The 15,666-nt window shown below is 44.5% G+C and overlaps 1 protein-coding gene across 2 annotated transcripts; it reads left to right on the forward strand.

The window, feature by feature from the left end:
* The first annotated feature begins 3,722 nt into the window (after positions 1-3,722).
* On the forward strand, positions 3,723-14,464 carry CCNB1IP1 (cyclin B1 interacting protein 1). Of its 2 annotated transcripts, none has more exons than XM_040353448.1 (4): positions 3,723-3,830; positions 8,459-8,768; positions 12,091-12,412; positions 14,161-14,464. In XM_040353448.1, the coding sequence occupies exons 2-4, from the start codon at positions 8,472-8,474 to the stop codon at positions 14,343-14,345; spliced, it is 804 nt and encodes a 267-aa protein (XP_040209382.1). In that variant the 5' UTR covers positions 3,723-3,830; positions 8,459-8,471; the 3' UTR covers positions 14,346-14,464. The 2 variants fall into 2 exon arrangements, with proteins under 2 accessions (XP_040209382.1, XP_040209393.1); XM_040353459.1 differs by having other exon boundaries at positions 3,771-3,821.
* The last annotated feature ends 1,202 nt before the right edge of the window (positions 14,465-15,666 follow it).

The raw sequence follows: 15,666 nt of genomic DNA on the forward strand, positions 1-15,666 counted from the left end.
TATACACAGTGTCATTGTTTTTTTTTTTTACTTGTATAATACACAACTCTACTTAAAGCGGGGGTTCACCCTATTAATAAATTTTTTTTTTTTTTTCTTCTAGCATAAAATGAGGCATAGTAGCGCGAGCTACAGTATGCCTGTCTTTATTTTTTTAGCCCCGTACTCACTGTGCAATCGTAGAGACAAGATTCCGACTCCCCTCGGGGAATGGGCGTTCCTATGGAGAGGGAGCATGATTGACGGCCGGCTATGGCACGTCACGCTTCTCCGGAAATACCCGAAATAGGACTTGGCGCTTCACGGCGCCTGCGCATAGCCTGTGCGCAGGCGCCGTATAGCGCCGTGAAGAGCCGAGCCCTGTTCCGGCTGTCTTCGGGGAGCGTGACATGCCAGAGCCGGCCGTCAATCACCTTCCCTCTTCATAGGAACGCCCATTCCCCGCGGGGAGTCGGAATCTTGTCTCTACGATTACACTGTGAGTACGGGACTAAAAAAAATAAAGACAGGCATACTGTAGCTCGCGCTACTATGCCTCATTTTATGCTAAAAATATGTTAATAAGGGTGAACCACCGCTTTAACAATAAGAAGACTGGATTGTATATAAGGTGATAGGATTGTCCCTGAATTATCAGTCTGCCATGTATGGATGGGTGGTGGTATTCGATCACCTCTGCGTTTTTATTCATTTATTTTTTTTGCGCTAGAAACACAAAAGTGGGTGGGGTTTAATAAAAAAAAAACTGTTGTAACTTAAAAGCCATAACAGCACAAATAAAAATTTTTAGCAGCACAAACGTGGCACTAACCAACGTGTATTTTGGGTGTTGTAGGGGGGCTGAGTGATCTTTGGCTACAATAGCCAGGATGGGAAGTAGTTAATGGAGGTGTGTCCTTTGCCTACATATTTCATGCTTATGGGTCCCTCTTTTTCCATCTCACAAAGTTGGGAGATATGGGTTACGTCACCATCTCTGCCTTGGCCAATTGAAGTACATTTTGCATTCACTGAGAGAATACACGGAAGTTATGCCTGGTACACACAATAAAATTATTGGACGATTGATGATCTGGGTTTTTTTTTTTTTGCATGCTCATCTCATATAAAAAAAAAAAAGAGGTTACTAAAGTTCTGAAAATCCTCGAACGACAGAATAAAAATTTTGATGCCATGTATTGTATTTTCAGGCGACAACTATACAGATTATCTGCTTAGCGACCGCCCCACACAGATTTACTGTGGCAGGACGGCCGCTCTGTGTCAGATCACGTACCTAGTACGGTATGTGATCTGACACTTCCGGGTCTGGGGAACACACGCGCGCGCTGCTGGGACCTGCTCCCACTGTGAATGGACAAAACAGGAGCCAATCAGAGGGTCTGGCAGACACTATGGCCCAGATTTAAGTAGAATTGCGCGATATTTGCAGGGGAGCAGGGCAACGATTTTGCCCTGCGCCCCCGCAAATATTTTGCGCTGCCCGTCGTAAGCGCGCGCAAGTTAAATGATCCAGCCGGGGGCGGGAATCATTTAAATTAGGCGCGCTCCCGCGCCGAGCGTACAGCGCATGCTCCGTCGGGAAACTTTCCCGACGTGCATTGCGGCAAATGACGTCGCAAGGACGTCATTTGCTTCTAAGTGAACGTGAATGGCGTCCAGCGCCATTCACGTTTCACTTACGCAAACGCCGTGAAATTCAAATTTCACGGCGCGGGAAGGCCGGCTATACTTTAGCATTGGCTGCCCCTACTATTAGAAGGGGCAGCCTTGCGCTAAAAGTAGCCGTACGGAAACTCCGTACCTGGCTTGCGCGGGGCCCGCGCAAGCTTGTGAATCAGTGGTAGTATGCAATTTGCATACTACACGCTGATACACAATGGGAGCGCCCCCTAGCGGCCCCCGCAAGAATGCAGCCTAAAATCTGCGAGGCATAAGAGACATAAGGTAATACATTTAACCCTTTGCTCGCCCCTGATGTTAACCCCTTCAAGTGTCAGTGCATATTTTTTTTAGCACTGATCCCTGTGTCACTGGTCCCCAAAAAGTGTCAGTTAGGTGTCCGATTTGTCCGCCGCAATATCGCAGTCATGCTATAAGTTGCTGTTTGCCACCATTACTGGTAAAAAAAATTACCATAAATATGTAGCAGAATACATACCGGCCTAAATTGATAAAGACATTTTTTTTCAAATTTTTTTATTAGGAATGTTTTATAACAGAAAGTAAAATATATATTTTTTCAAAATTGGCGCACTTTTTTCATATATAGCGCAAAAAATTAAAACCGCAGAGATGATCAAATACCACCAAAAGAAAGCTCTATTTGTGGGGAAAAAAGGACATCAATGTTATTTATGTACAGTGTTGCATGACCACGCAATTGTCAGTTAAAGTAACGCAGTGCCATATCGCAAAAAATGGCCTGGTGCTTTTCGTGCTTGTCCAATCAGATAATTTTGCATGAATTGTAATTGGCTCTCGAAAGCTGTGTACTAATGATCAGATTATCGTACAATCGCTTTGAAATCAATATTTTTGCACGATTTTCTGATTGTGTGTACAGGCCTTACAGGAGACCTCTGAGGCCTCATACACACGACCGAACATGTCCGCTGAAACTGGTCCGTCGGACCAGTTTCAGCAGACATGTTCGGTCGTGTGTAGGACCGGACAGGTTTCCAGCGGACAAATGTTTCTTAGCATGCTAAGAAACATGTCCGCTGGCCCGAGAACCCACGCATGACGTCGAAGTGATTCATGGAAGCATTGAACTTCCGGGTTCGCGCACGTCGCCGCGTCATCGTCGCCGTCACGTCACCGCGTATTCTGTCCGCGGGGATTTTGGTTTGATGGTGTGTACAACCATCAGACCAAAATCTGCTAGCAGACATGTCCGATGAAAACGGTCCGCGGACCGTTTTCATCGGACAGGTCCGCTCGTCTGTACTAGGCCTGATACTTGTTTCATAATACTGATAATACTTCTTCTGACAGTCGCTTGTGTCTGGTTCCCCTCCCTATAAGAGCACTTTCACACTGGGGTAGGGGGGCGTTAGTGGTAAGGCACTGCTAGTTTTAGCGGTGCTTTACCGCTGATATAACAGCGCTTTTCGGCCGCTAGCAGGATGCTTTTAACCCCCGCTAGCGGCCGAAGAAAGGGTTAAAAGTGCCCGAAAAGCCCCGTTTCCGAAGCACTTTGGCAGCGGTGCCCATTGATTTCAATAGCAGGGGCGGTGAGCAGTGTATACACCACTCCCACACTACCCCAAACATGCTGTTTGCAGCACTTGGGCTATCACACTGGGGCTGCAGAAGAGGCAATTTACAGGCGCCATATTTAACGCAAAAACGCCTCAATGTAAAAGCAGCCTTAGTGCATGTCACCTTGGCATATCTTATATGAACTTTAGTGAGGAATTATAGAAAGATGCCATTTTCTTTCCTCTTTGACAGTTTACAAAACACAAGCAATAAGTCTGGGTAAAGTAGAACATAACAATGAATACCATAGACATAATAAAATTGCTTACAATGAAATCTTTATGTTATTGCCATAAAAGTAACACGCATGAGCCTGCAAACATTATCTGCCTTCCACTACCATATAAACACCAATAGCAAAAAGAAGGACCCACGAGGCGCGGGATTCCTCCTCACTTCCGCCACAGCCTGAGATCGACAGAGCGTTTAGCCAATCAAAAGCCCCGCCTCTTCCTCGTAGGAGCGCCGTCTGCCATTGGCTAGTTTTGTGAATGGAAAGTGCGTGGTTGTGGGCGGAGCGGTGTCGGGAGCTGTGCTGGTGTGGGAGTTTCCTATCGGTGTGTAATGTGAGTGCTGTCAGGGCGGTGTGCGCAAGCAGCTTATTGGTGTTTATGTTACTCTCTTATTGTTTACTGGTTTATAATGCAATAGAAGCAACGTTACAGTGTTGCATAATGTAAATGCTACTAGCCAACAGTTATTTTGCTATGGTATTAACATGTGTTTAGAGGCAGCACTTTTTTTTATTATTATTAATTTTGTATAGAGTTGGGAAATGTTATTTGTTTTATTTATTTTTGTCTCTGTACTATTTAAATTCCTCCCACTTCCTGCCTCAGAAACACATTTTAGCAAAATGCATTGGAGACAATGAGGAAGACAAAATGAAAGGGTTAGTTGACCTTTACCAAACAGATGATTTTCATTTATACAGATAAGGGATGCTCTGACTAAAGATGTATAATGCACTTGCTATGTGTAGGCCAAAAAGCTCCCAGAGATGGCATCATCCCACATTGCCCTGTTGCTAGGATGTTGCTAAGACACACCCAGCTGTTACTGTTCACTCCCACCATCATTGCAGCAAGCTCTCAGACCCCCACACATGTGTGGTCCATTATTTTCTCCATCATGGCTCAGAGCTACTGCAACAAGGGAAGAGAGCAAACGTGAGGGGGGTTGAAGCAGCTGGGAGAGTCTTTGTAACGTCCTAGCAACAAGGAAATGTGGGATGATACCAGGTTTCTGGAGGTACTGTACATAAATGGCATACTCCTATAGCAAGGGCATTATTAAACTTTAGTCAAAGCTGCACAGCTTGTTTTTATCTACAGGTGCCCCTTGCCTGTATAAATTTTTTTTGGTAAAGGTGAACTGACTCTTTAAAGTGGAGGTTCACCCATACATAACTATTTTTCCCCCTAGATGGATGCTCGTTTTGTCTAGGGGAATCGGCTAGTTGTTTTAAAATATGAGCTGTACTTACCGTTTACGAGATGCATCTTCTCCGCCGCTTCCGGGTATGGGCTGCGGGAATGGGCGTCCTATTTTGATTGACAGTCTTCCGAGAGGCTTCCGACGGTCGCATCCATCGCGTCATGATTTTCCGAAAGAAGCCGAACGTCAGTGCGCAGGCGCACTATAGAGCCGCACCGACGTTCGGCTTCTTTCGGCTACGAGTGACGCGATGGATGCGACCGTAGGAAGCCTCTCGGAAGACTGTCAATCAAGAAGGAACGCCCGCTCCCGAAGACCCATACCCGGAAGCGACGGAGAAGATGCATCTCGAAAACGGTAAGTACTGCTCATATTTTAAAACAGCTAGCCGATTCCCCTAGACAAAACGAGCATACATCTATGGGGAAAAGAGAAAAAAATACTTAATTGGGTGAACTCCCGCTTTAAAGGGGTTGTAAAGGTAAAAAAAAAATTCCCTAAATAGCTTCCTTTACCTCAGTGCAGTCCTCCTTTACTTACCTCATCCTTCCATTTTGCTTTTAAATGTCCTTATTTCTTCTGAGAAATCCTCACTTCCTGTTCTTCTGTCTGTAACTACACGCCGTAATGCGAGGCTTTCTTCCTGGTGTGGAGAAAGCCTCTTGAGAGGGGAGGGGGCGAGCAGGAGTGTCAGGACATTCTCTACTTTGCAGATAGAGAAAGAAGCTGTGTGTTAGTGGGTGTCGTGACACTCCTGCTCGCCCCCTCCCCCCTCAAGAGGCTTTCTCCACACCATGGAGAAAGCCTCGCATTACTGTGGTGAGTTACAGACAGAAGAACAGGAAGTGAGGATTTCTCAGAAGAAATAAGGACATTTAAAAGCAAAATGGAAGGATGAGGTAAGTGAAGGAGGACTGCACTAAGGTAAAGGAAGCTATTTAGGGAATTTCTTTTACCTTTACAACCCCTTTAGCTGCTTACCATATATGGTGGCAAGGCGGCTCTGCGGCGCAGGATCACGTACTTAGAACGTGATCCTGCACTTCTGGGTCTGGGGCTTATACAAAAAGGGAGCTAATCATCAGGCACTGTGTACTCCATGTCCGTCGGCACCCACCAATGCTCCAGTACAGAGGCAGAACGGCTGTCTGCCTATGAAAACAAGGCAGATTGCCATTCTGTCAGTACAGAAGGCATGGATCCTGTGTTCCTGTAAAGCAGAAACACCGGTCCATGCCTTCCACTACTAAAAGCACCTCCCCCACTACACTGAATCACCAGCTTGGCACACAATAACCATTTCAATACTAGGCATTTTCACCCCCTTCCTGCCCAGGCCAATTTTTAGCTTTGACCGCTGTCACAGTTTGAATGAGAATTGCGCGGTCATGCGACGTTGTACCCAAATTACATTTTGATCATTTTTTTCCCACAAATAGAGCTTTCTTTTGGTGGTATTTGATCACCTCTGTGGTTTTTATTTTTTGCGCTATAAACAAAAAAATACAGAAAATTTGGAAAAAAACACAATGGGCTAGATTCAGGTACAGCGGCGTACCTTTTGGCCGGCGTAGCGCATCTCATATGCGCTACGCCGACGTAAATCAGGGAGCCCAGAACAGTATTCTCTAATATCTCGTGCCGTACGTTGCGCTGCATGCTCAGAATCACGTCGCAAATACTCCCTAAGAAACGTCGGCTCAATGCTTTCGACGTGAACGTAATCTACGCACAGCCTCATTCACGTACCACTTACGTAAATGACGTAAAATTCGACAGCTGTTCCGACGTCCATACCTTAACATTGGCAGCGCCTCATATAGCAGGGATAACTTTATGCCGGACGTAAGCCTTGCGTAAACGGCGTAGCGGGTGCAAGTATGTTTGTGAATCTGCGTATCTAGGTCATTTACATATTCTACTCGTAAATCTATGGAAGCGCCCCTAGCGGCCAGCGTAAATATGCACCCTAGATACGACGGCGTACTAAGACTTACGTCGGTCGGAGGAAGCCGAAATTCAGGCGTATCTAGCTCCCTGAATAGCAAGCATAGATACGATGGTGCATCTTTCAACTTACACGGCGTATCAATAGATACGGCGACGTAAAGGCTTTGTGAATCTAGCCCAATATTTATTACTTTTTGCTATAATAAATATCCCAATTAAAAAAAAAAAAATTTCCTTCAGTTTAGGCCGTATTTTTTTCTACATATTTTTGGTAAAAAATTGCAAAAAGCGTATATTGATTGGATTGCGCAAAAGTTATAGGGTCTACAAAATAGAGGATAGAATTATGGCATTTTTATTATTTCAATTTTTTCTACTAGTAATGGCGGCGATCTGCGATTTTTAGCGGGAGTGCCACATTGCGGCGGACATATCGGACACGTTTGACACTATTTTGGGACCATTCACATTTCTACAGCGATCAGTGCTATAATAATGCACTGATTACTGTATAAATGTGACTGGCAGGGAAAGGGTTAACACTAGGGGGCGATCAAGGGGTTAAATATGTTACCTAGGGAGTGATTCTAACTGTAGGGGGAGGGGACTCACAAGGGGAGGAGACCAGTCGGTGTTCCTCTGTACTGGGAACACACCATGGGTCTCCTCCCTCCTGACAGCACGTGGACCTTTGTGTTCACACACAGAGATCCACGTCCCTGCTCTGTGATGAGCAATTGCGGGTGCCCGGTGGACATCGCGGCCGGAGGGACAAAGGGTTCCTGCGGCTGTCATATGACTATACGCCGGTAGGGAAGTGGTTAAGGTTCGGCTCACACTGCATTGATGAGGGAACCCTGCGAATCCACTGCAGGTTCCCGCATCGCATGTCTCCAGATGGCAGTTCACACTGCCCTATGCGAACTGCTGGGAATGTCAATTAAAAGTTAATGACACCCCCAAATCAGTTCGCATAACGCAGTGCGATCTTCAAATGCGGACAGGAATCGGATCGCATCGCATGGGTGTGAACACCCATGCAATCCGATTCTGCTGCGGATCAAAAAATGGGTCCTGTGCGAGTTGGTCCTAATGCGATGTGAATTCAGCCATACTATGGAGATTCTGAAGAATTTTTGATAAAGGATAACATCATTGTTACGCTCCATTTACTTTGTTTCAGTTATATGCAGATCATAGGGGTAATTAAAAATGGAACCAAAGTCACAATACTTGCCCTCTCCAATGATCCAGTGTCTGTGAGGGTTTCCTTGCCAGCGCAGGCATTCTCGCCCCAGCTTCTGCAGGGTGACATAACTCCTGTGCAGAGGTCATGTTCCCCAGCACACGGGGACCATGCCAGTGATGTGTCTACCTGTGAACAGGCAGATACGTTTATTTTGGTACAGAAGATTCATTACGCGTCTCTTTTGCAATAAATAGCCAGCTGATAAGCTTTGTAATTTAGCCTTTAGTTCTATTTTAAACTTTGTCCCTTTTGCTTTACTAGTGAGATACCTAGCATAATTTGAAGGAGATTGCCAGTGGCAGCCTCCATATGTTTCTCAAAAGAGGCTTGCTTTTAAAGGGACCCTGCCACCAGACTACACATATTATTTTATAATTCTAATAGTGCTTTTTTCTATTCAATATTGCCCCTCTATATAATCATTTATTAACTTGTTGAAGAGATCCAGGCAGGCAAAAAGTTTGAAGGTCTGGACTTACTGTATGATGCGAAAGGTAGTGATGCATCCAGTTTTGTAAAACGTTGGTTTGAGCTAATGAGAATTATTTTGTCTTCCAGATTGATCACAGTGATGTCAGTGTGTGATGACCTCTTGCTTTGCAACTTCCCTAAATGCAGGGTAAAGTTATCTGGTCGAGCTTGGGTCACAGCTTGTTCACATATATTCTGTGACCAGCATGGAAGTGGAGAATTCAGCCGATCTCCTGCAGTTTGTCCAGCATGTAATAGCACACTCTCCAGTAAGCTGGATATTGTTCGTACTGAGCTGAGCCCTTCTGAGGAACACAAGGCCATGATGCTGTCGGGCTTACGTCCTGAGATTGTCCTAGATATTTGTTCTCGTGCTTTAGCTTTCTGGACCTACCAGGTAGGAAAATGATAACTGCAGAGAAGAATGCTCATGTTTACAAATTAGTACATACATTTTTTGGGAGAAAAATGTGGACAAACCACAGATCAGGGTTTTTATATTGATCACTAAGTTTGTCCATACTATAGGGGTCTATTTATAAAAAAAAAAAAATGCGGAGCCATCAATTCAATGAATCTGCATATACGTATATACGTTAGTTCTGGGCAAATGTGGTAAGAAACAAGTTTTCTTTAGGTCGTTTTTCTCTACTACAGTAAAACCTTGGTCTGTGAGCATAATTAGTTCCAGAAACATGCTTGTAATCCAAAGCACTTGTATATCAAAGCATTTTTTTTACAGGGTATAAAAGAGAAGAGAGGCACCTCTAAAGCCCTGTACATGATCGGTTCGTCTGATGAAAACAGACCGATGGACCGTTTTCATCGGACGAACCGATCGTGTGTGGGCCCCATCGTTTTTTTATCCATCTGTGAAAAAAATAGAACCTGTTTTAAATTTTTCTTATGGTTAAAAAACCAATAGAAAAAAACGATCGTCTGTGAGGAAATTCATTGGTCAAAAATCCACGCATGCTCAGAATCAAGTCGATGCATGCTCAGAAGCATTGAACTTAATTTTTCTCAGCCCGTCGTAGTGTTTTACGTCACCGCATTGGACACGATCATATTTTTAACCAATGGTGTGTAGGCAAGACTGATGAAAGTCAGCTTCATCGGATATCCGATGAAAAAATCCATCGGATTAGATTCCATCAGATATCCGAGCGTGTTACGAGGCTTTAGTGTAGCAATAGGTTGCTAAATGTTGTACCTTCATTAAATGTAACCATATTGCTACACTTAGAGGCCCCTCTCTTCTTTTTTATACTCAATTGTGACATGACTCTACTCTTATATCAAGACATCGCTTGTATATCAAGGCAAAATATATTAAAACATTTTGCTTGTCTTGCAAAACGCTCTCAAACCAAGTTACTCTCAAATCAAGGTTTTACTGTAACTGAATATTCAGTTATATAGGCATTAGTAAAATACTGCATTACTGCCCCTAGAAGAGTCTTCTGTAACGATCAGGGGTTAACACCGATCTCCCATTCCATCAACCCAAGACAGCTTCCGACCCTCCAACCATCCAGCAGGCCCGAACCATTCCATAAGAATTCCCTCAATAACGAGACTGACAAGCTCTGTTACTGCGTCAAAATATGTACTAACTTTTAATGGTTTCTTAGCTTGCTTATATACAGTACAACAGCTTACAGTAATCACAGGAACAATCAACCTCTCCACCCCCCTCATCACACCATGGGGGGCGGCTTCAATCACATTATTTTACATAATGATATTCAGAGTTAATTATCCCCTAGACCAGCCCTCAAAATTTCCACTCGCCTACTAGCATTTGGCGAGTGGATTTAAGCTGGGGGCGAGTGATGACAGGGCTGCATGAGCAATCTCCCTCCAATCTGTGCCTACACTTAGAGTCCCGATGAGATTGGCGGCCGAAGAGGAAAGGTGCATGCTCGGGAAAAGTAGTCTGGTGAGCCGCGCACAGGCAGAGCAGTACACAGGTGCTCTCCTTACAATTCTCATTAAGCCATTGGACCTAACAGTATGACCTCTCTGAGCCTGACCCCCTCCCCCGGGCCCCGACCAATGTAGCTCGAGAGCAGAAAGTAATGAGTGAGGTGGAGGATTGCCAAAATTACCACTCCGGTGCAGCGCTCACTGAAAGTTGCCCTGACATGAGAGCGGCAGCCTTCTAGTTTGTGCAGTTTTCTTCTCCTTGTGCTCTATGTAAGTTTAGCCTGAGCACTGTGAGCAGACTGGTCTCAATGTGTGCTGTGCGCTGTCAGTGTGCGCTGTGCTATGGTGTCAGTGTGTACTGTGCGCTGTCAATGTGTGCTGTGCGCTGTCAGTGTGCGCTGTGCTATGGTGTCAATGGCTGTGCAGTTGTGTGGATCTCAGCGCTGGATTGTACTCCCTCCCGCTGTGCTGCAGCTCCTCTCCTCTCTGCCAGCCTGAATAAAAGGGGGAAGTGGGGACATGCAAGCGTGGAGCCGCACACACAGGCTCCTGATGATGAGATGAATGGGAGAGAGAGAGAGGATGGATGGGAGTTGCAGAGGAGACGGCAAGAGAATGGGGAAGAGACCCAGTTCTAGTGCCCTGTCCCTCTGGTCTGCCCCCAGTGCCCTGTCCCTCTGGTCTGCCCCCAGTGCCCTGTCCCTCTGGTCTGCCCCCAGTGCCCTGTCCCTCTGATCTGCCCCCAGTGCCCTGTCCCTCTGGTCTGCCCCCAGTGCCCTGTCCCTCTGATCTGCCCCCAGTGCCCTGTCCCTCTGGTCTTCCCCAAGTGCCATGTCCCTCTGATCTGCCCCCAGTGCCCTGTCCCATTTTGTTAAAGTTGTTGTTGGTAATATTTAATTTTGTAACTTGATTCTGCATAAAACATTGTCATTCCATGAGATAATCTACGAGGGCGTGTTTACAGGTGCAATTAGGCGCAGGGCAGTGTATGAATTAGGTAGGGCAACTGGTGGCGAGTAACTCTTGAGGCCTGGCTAGTAGCTCAGGACTTGAAATTTTGAGCCCTGCCCTAGACGTTACGTCTCTGACAAGTACATTCCACACATAAACAGTATACATAATGAGAGGTCTAGCAGCCAGGCTGACTCTCAGTTTCAATCCACAGTAGCAGTCTTAGTTAGCATCTCAACAGCCTCACACAATGGACAATGGAATGTCTTTCAGGAGCCTATTGATCTGGTGTGGGCCAGCATGAAACCACCTGTAACATCCCAAGACATCCTGCAATATGAACTATCAGTTATGTCCCATCTCATGTAATCCGAGATATCAGTTCTCAGTCACCCTATGCCCAAAAAGGGACTCCTGTTACAGCTTCCTTCTGGGACAACAGCCATGCAGACCAATTTGATGCAGTGTGCGGCCTATGGTCTGTGCACTGACAGGCTGACCCCCCACCCCTTCAACCTCTGCAGCAATGCTGGCAGCACTCATACATCTATTTCCCAAAGACAACCTTTGGATATGACACTGAGCTGTGTCCGTCCATGGACTTTAGAGAAAAGGATTTTACGGTGAGTACAAAAATCCTATTTTCAGGCTATAGTGGCTACTGCAGGCTGAATAAATTTATTTTGTAAATGAATCTCTGGTCTTCATGTGATCACCGTAAAGAGCCACACTGAATTGGTCTGAATATAAGTGTAATTTTTTTTTTTAAGCACTATATAACTGGTACATAACAATAAAAATTATGTCTGTTCCTTGTTACTCCTTGAATCTACATTTAGATATACCAGGAGCGGTTATACCAGGAATATAGTTACAGCAAAGCAGAAGGACATCTGAAGCAGGTGGAAAAACTGTATACTCATCAAATACAAAGCAAGGATGCAGAGATGTCTGCCATGAAAGGTGAAGTAAACTCTTTAAAGAAAATCTTGGAAGAATATAAAAGAAAATACAGCGAACTCTCAGAAAAGCTGATGGAGCGCAATAGGCAGTATAATAAGCTCCAGGGAATGTACGATGGACTGAGACTCCGCAATATGGCAGTAGCTAACAGAGAGGCATCTTCAAATGGAGAACGAGCCCAACCGGACCTGTTTATGGGTAACTAGAGATGCAATGAGACAAAAGCTGAATTATCCTAATGGAGCTGCTTGTAAGTCTTAAAAGAAACTTGTGTTGCTTACACACGGTCACACAAATGTTGTCGGAAATTCTGAATGTCAAGAACGCGGTGACGTACAACACTACGACAAGCCGAGAAAAATTAAGTTCAATGATTCCGAGCATGCATCAAATTGATTCCGAGCATGCGTAGGATTTTTGTGCGTCGGAATTGGCTTTAGACGATCGGAATTTCCGACAAGAACATTTGTTGTCGGAAATTAAGACAGCAAATGCCAGATGGAGCATATACACGGTCGGATTTTCCGACAACAAGCTCACATCGAACATTTGGTGTCGGAAATTCCGATCATGTGTACGCGGCATTATTCTCAGAGAAATTTGTGGGTTGCCATTTAAAACTTTTGTTTCTGGAAAGACTAGTCATTTGATTGTTTTGTCGATCAATTCGTTTTAGCACTTTCTGAATCACTGACCTAAGTAAGGATATAAAATGTTTTGACTGTGTGTTCACCTAACATATTTTGAGGTTGTTGCAGTTAGTAACTCACAAAAGTATTTGACGCTAGAAACAGCCATGTCACTAGAACTTTGAAAGGGAAATCTGTAATGACACCCAAATGTTTCTCCAAATACAGGTTTCCTTTAAATTTTCTAATGTTGAACCAGTGAATCATGTACAGTATATTGTGCCTGCCTTTCTGGGCAACTGAACACCGTTCAGAGAAGCTACCTGAGATCTTTTTTCTTATCGTAGAAATAAAAAAAAGTTGACTCCTCTTGGATAAGGGCCTCTGTAAGCGGAGGTTGTGGGAGTAAGGAGAGTCTGGTTATGAGGTCCAGTCTTGGATATGGATCCTGATCTGATGGAGTATTACGATAAAAGGGAGAAAGCTTTTAGTTTTTTTTTTTATGCAATGGCTCTCTGTGCCCACTTCCATAATTGTATTATCAAGACTACCACATGAGTAGTGCAGGATAGGAGCAGGGTGTGAGAAGTGTCCATACAATATCCATATTTTTTTTATTTTTTTGTTTTTGTTTTAATTGCATATACAGTAAGCGCTTAGAAATGGTCTGTTGCTGCTGAGGAATAGATCAGGTCTCCACTGCCCAGATTCAGATCTTCCCATGAAAAACAAAAAGTCCCTTAAAAATAAAAAACATATTTCCTCCCCACATTAATGTCTTTGTCAGCAGTTGTAAAGTCATTCTGAATTTAAGCAATCTATATTTGTAAAATTGTTCCCATCATAATATTTTGAATCTACGTTAGCCTGATTTGACTTGGTTTTAATATTAGGCTAACAATTTACTAGCAATTTACATACAGATTCAGTTGTGCTTGCCCTCTGCACAATTCAGGAACTTCACTTGAGGCCCTCTATATCTACCATGTTGACTACACCACCGGTATACATGCAGCGTGATAATCGGTGTTCTGAATCTCTAACATAGCAGATCTGCACCCTGTCATCCTCATCCTTCTTGCACTGTGGTGAGTTTCTGACATGAAACAAGCCAGTTGTAATCAGGTATCAGACACCTAATTGGCTGAAGAATTTTCTGGGCCAGTGATCACTACCTTGGAACTTGCACCTTAAAAACAAAAGAGCAACAACAGCTTTCATCTTTCTATCTTGACACATTTATTTTAATGAGACATATAGTACAGTAGATGATCTACAAATCATTGATAATAATTTTGTGCATTGTTTCCCCTTTAGGAAACAAGTTCCCAGGTGCTAGAACACCTCCGTTAAGATCATGTGATGCTGATTTTCGGACTCAAACCTTCTTCTGTACTTCCCCTTTTGATGATTCTGGAAACACTGCCTTTGGCTCTCCTGGAAATAGAGCAGACCCACAAAACATGGCTTCGTCCAGGGCTTTCAAAGTTATAAGGATGTAGGATACTAGAACAGAACAATACTCTATATTACAAATGAGTTTAGTGTTTTTTTTTTTCATTCAGAGAGGTTTGGATGTTTCAATTGAGTTCAATTAAATAAAGTACTAATAATAAAGTAATGCAGTAGAGGTGTGATGAATCCATCGATTTTAAAAACGGTACATTTGGTAGCAATTGTCACCCAATTTGCATTCCACACACATTTTTTTTTTTTTGTGTTTTGTTTTTCTGCAGCTTTGGCATGTTCCAATTAAAATTAGATTGTTACCAAAAAGCTGAAGTCCAGGTATGGTTTTTATTGCATAGTTACATTGGTTCTGCTTGGACTAATGTAAGTATACATATTCCATACTTGTGGGACTGCTGTGGAAGCACTGTAGTAGTCTGTGCTACTACAGTGGTCATTACAACCTTCTAGGTCCTGTGCAGAGTGGCCTTTCTTCATAGTGAACACAGGGGGTCGCTCACTTTTTTCAGTGACTATAAGTCATTCTCTGATTGGGGCGATGAGGTTGCGATCCACCTCATCTAATCAAAGACCACTTTGGGAGGAAATTGGCAAAACTGGAGCAGCTGCGCATGGCAATCAATCAGCTCTTATCTTAAAGGGGAGTTCCAGCCAATTTGTATGTTTATTAAAAGTCAGCAGCTACAAAAAGTGTAGCTGCTGGCTTTTAATAAACAGACACTTACCTGCTCCAGCGACGCGCCGGCCGGGGCTCCGCTCCTCTCCCCCCCTCCCCGGCCGGCGTCTTCATTCTCAGTGTGGGCACCCGGCCGTGACAGCTTTCGGCTTCACGGCCGGGCACCCACTGCGCATGCGCGAGCGGCACTGCGCATGCGCGAGCGGCGCGGCCCGGCGCTGCGCCGTGTAATTGGCCAGGAGATCGCCACAGGTCCTAGGCGATCGCCTACAGCAGCCCCTTCCTGTAGGCGATTAAGCTTAGTCGCCTACAGGAAGGAGGAAGTGGGACAGGAAGTCCCACTCTTCCTGAAGCCCCCACTCCCCCCCCAAAAAAATTACATGCCAAATGTGGCATGTAAGGGGGTGAGGAGTGGGATAAGCGGAAGTTCAAATTTGGGTGGAACTCCTCTTTAAGTTTAGCTTTAAAAAAGAAAGATAGAAGCTGAGCGTTGTTGCCATTCACAGCTGCTCCTGTATTCAAAATAATGCATTTTGTGAATGGCATCCATGCTTAGTGGGCGATTCGCTGATCCCTGCTGAGCAGTAGTGTTGCTCACGAATATTCGCATTGCGAATATTCGACTCGAATATAGCATATTCGAGAAATCGCGCTATATTTCGAATTTCGCGGTGAAT

This window comes from Rana temporaria, chromosome 1, assembly GCF_905171775.1.
Source record: "Rana temporaria chromosome 1, aRanTem1.1, whole genome shotgun sequence".
NCBI classification, from domain to species: domain Eukaryota; kingdom Metazoa; phylum Chordata; class Amphibia; order Anura; family Ranidae; genus Rana; species Rana temporaria.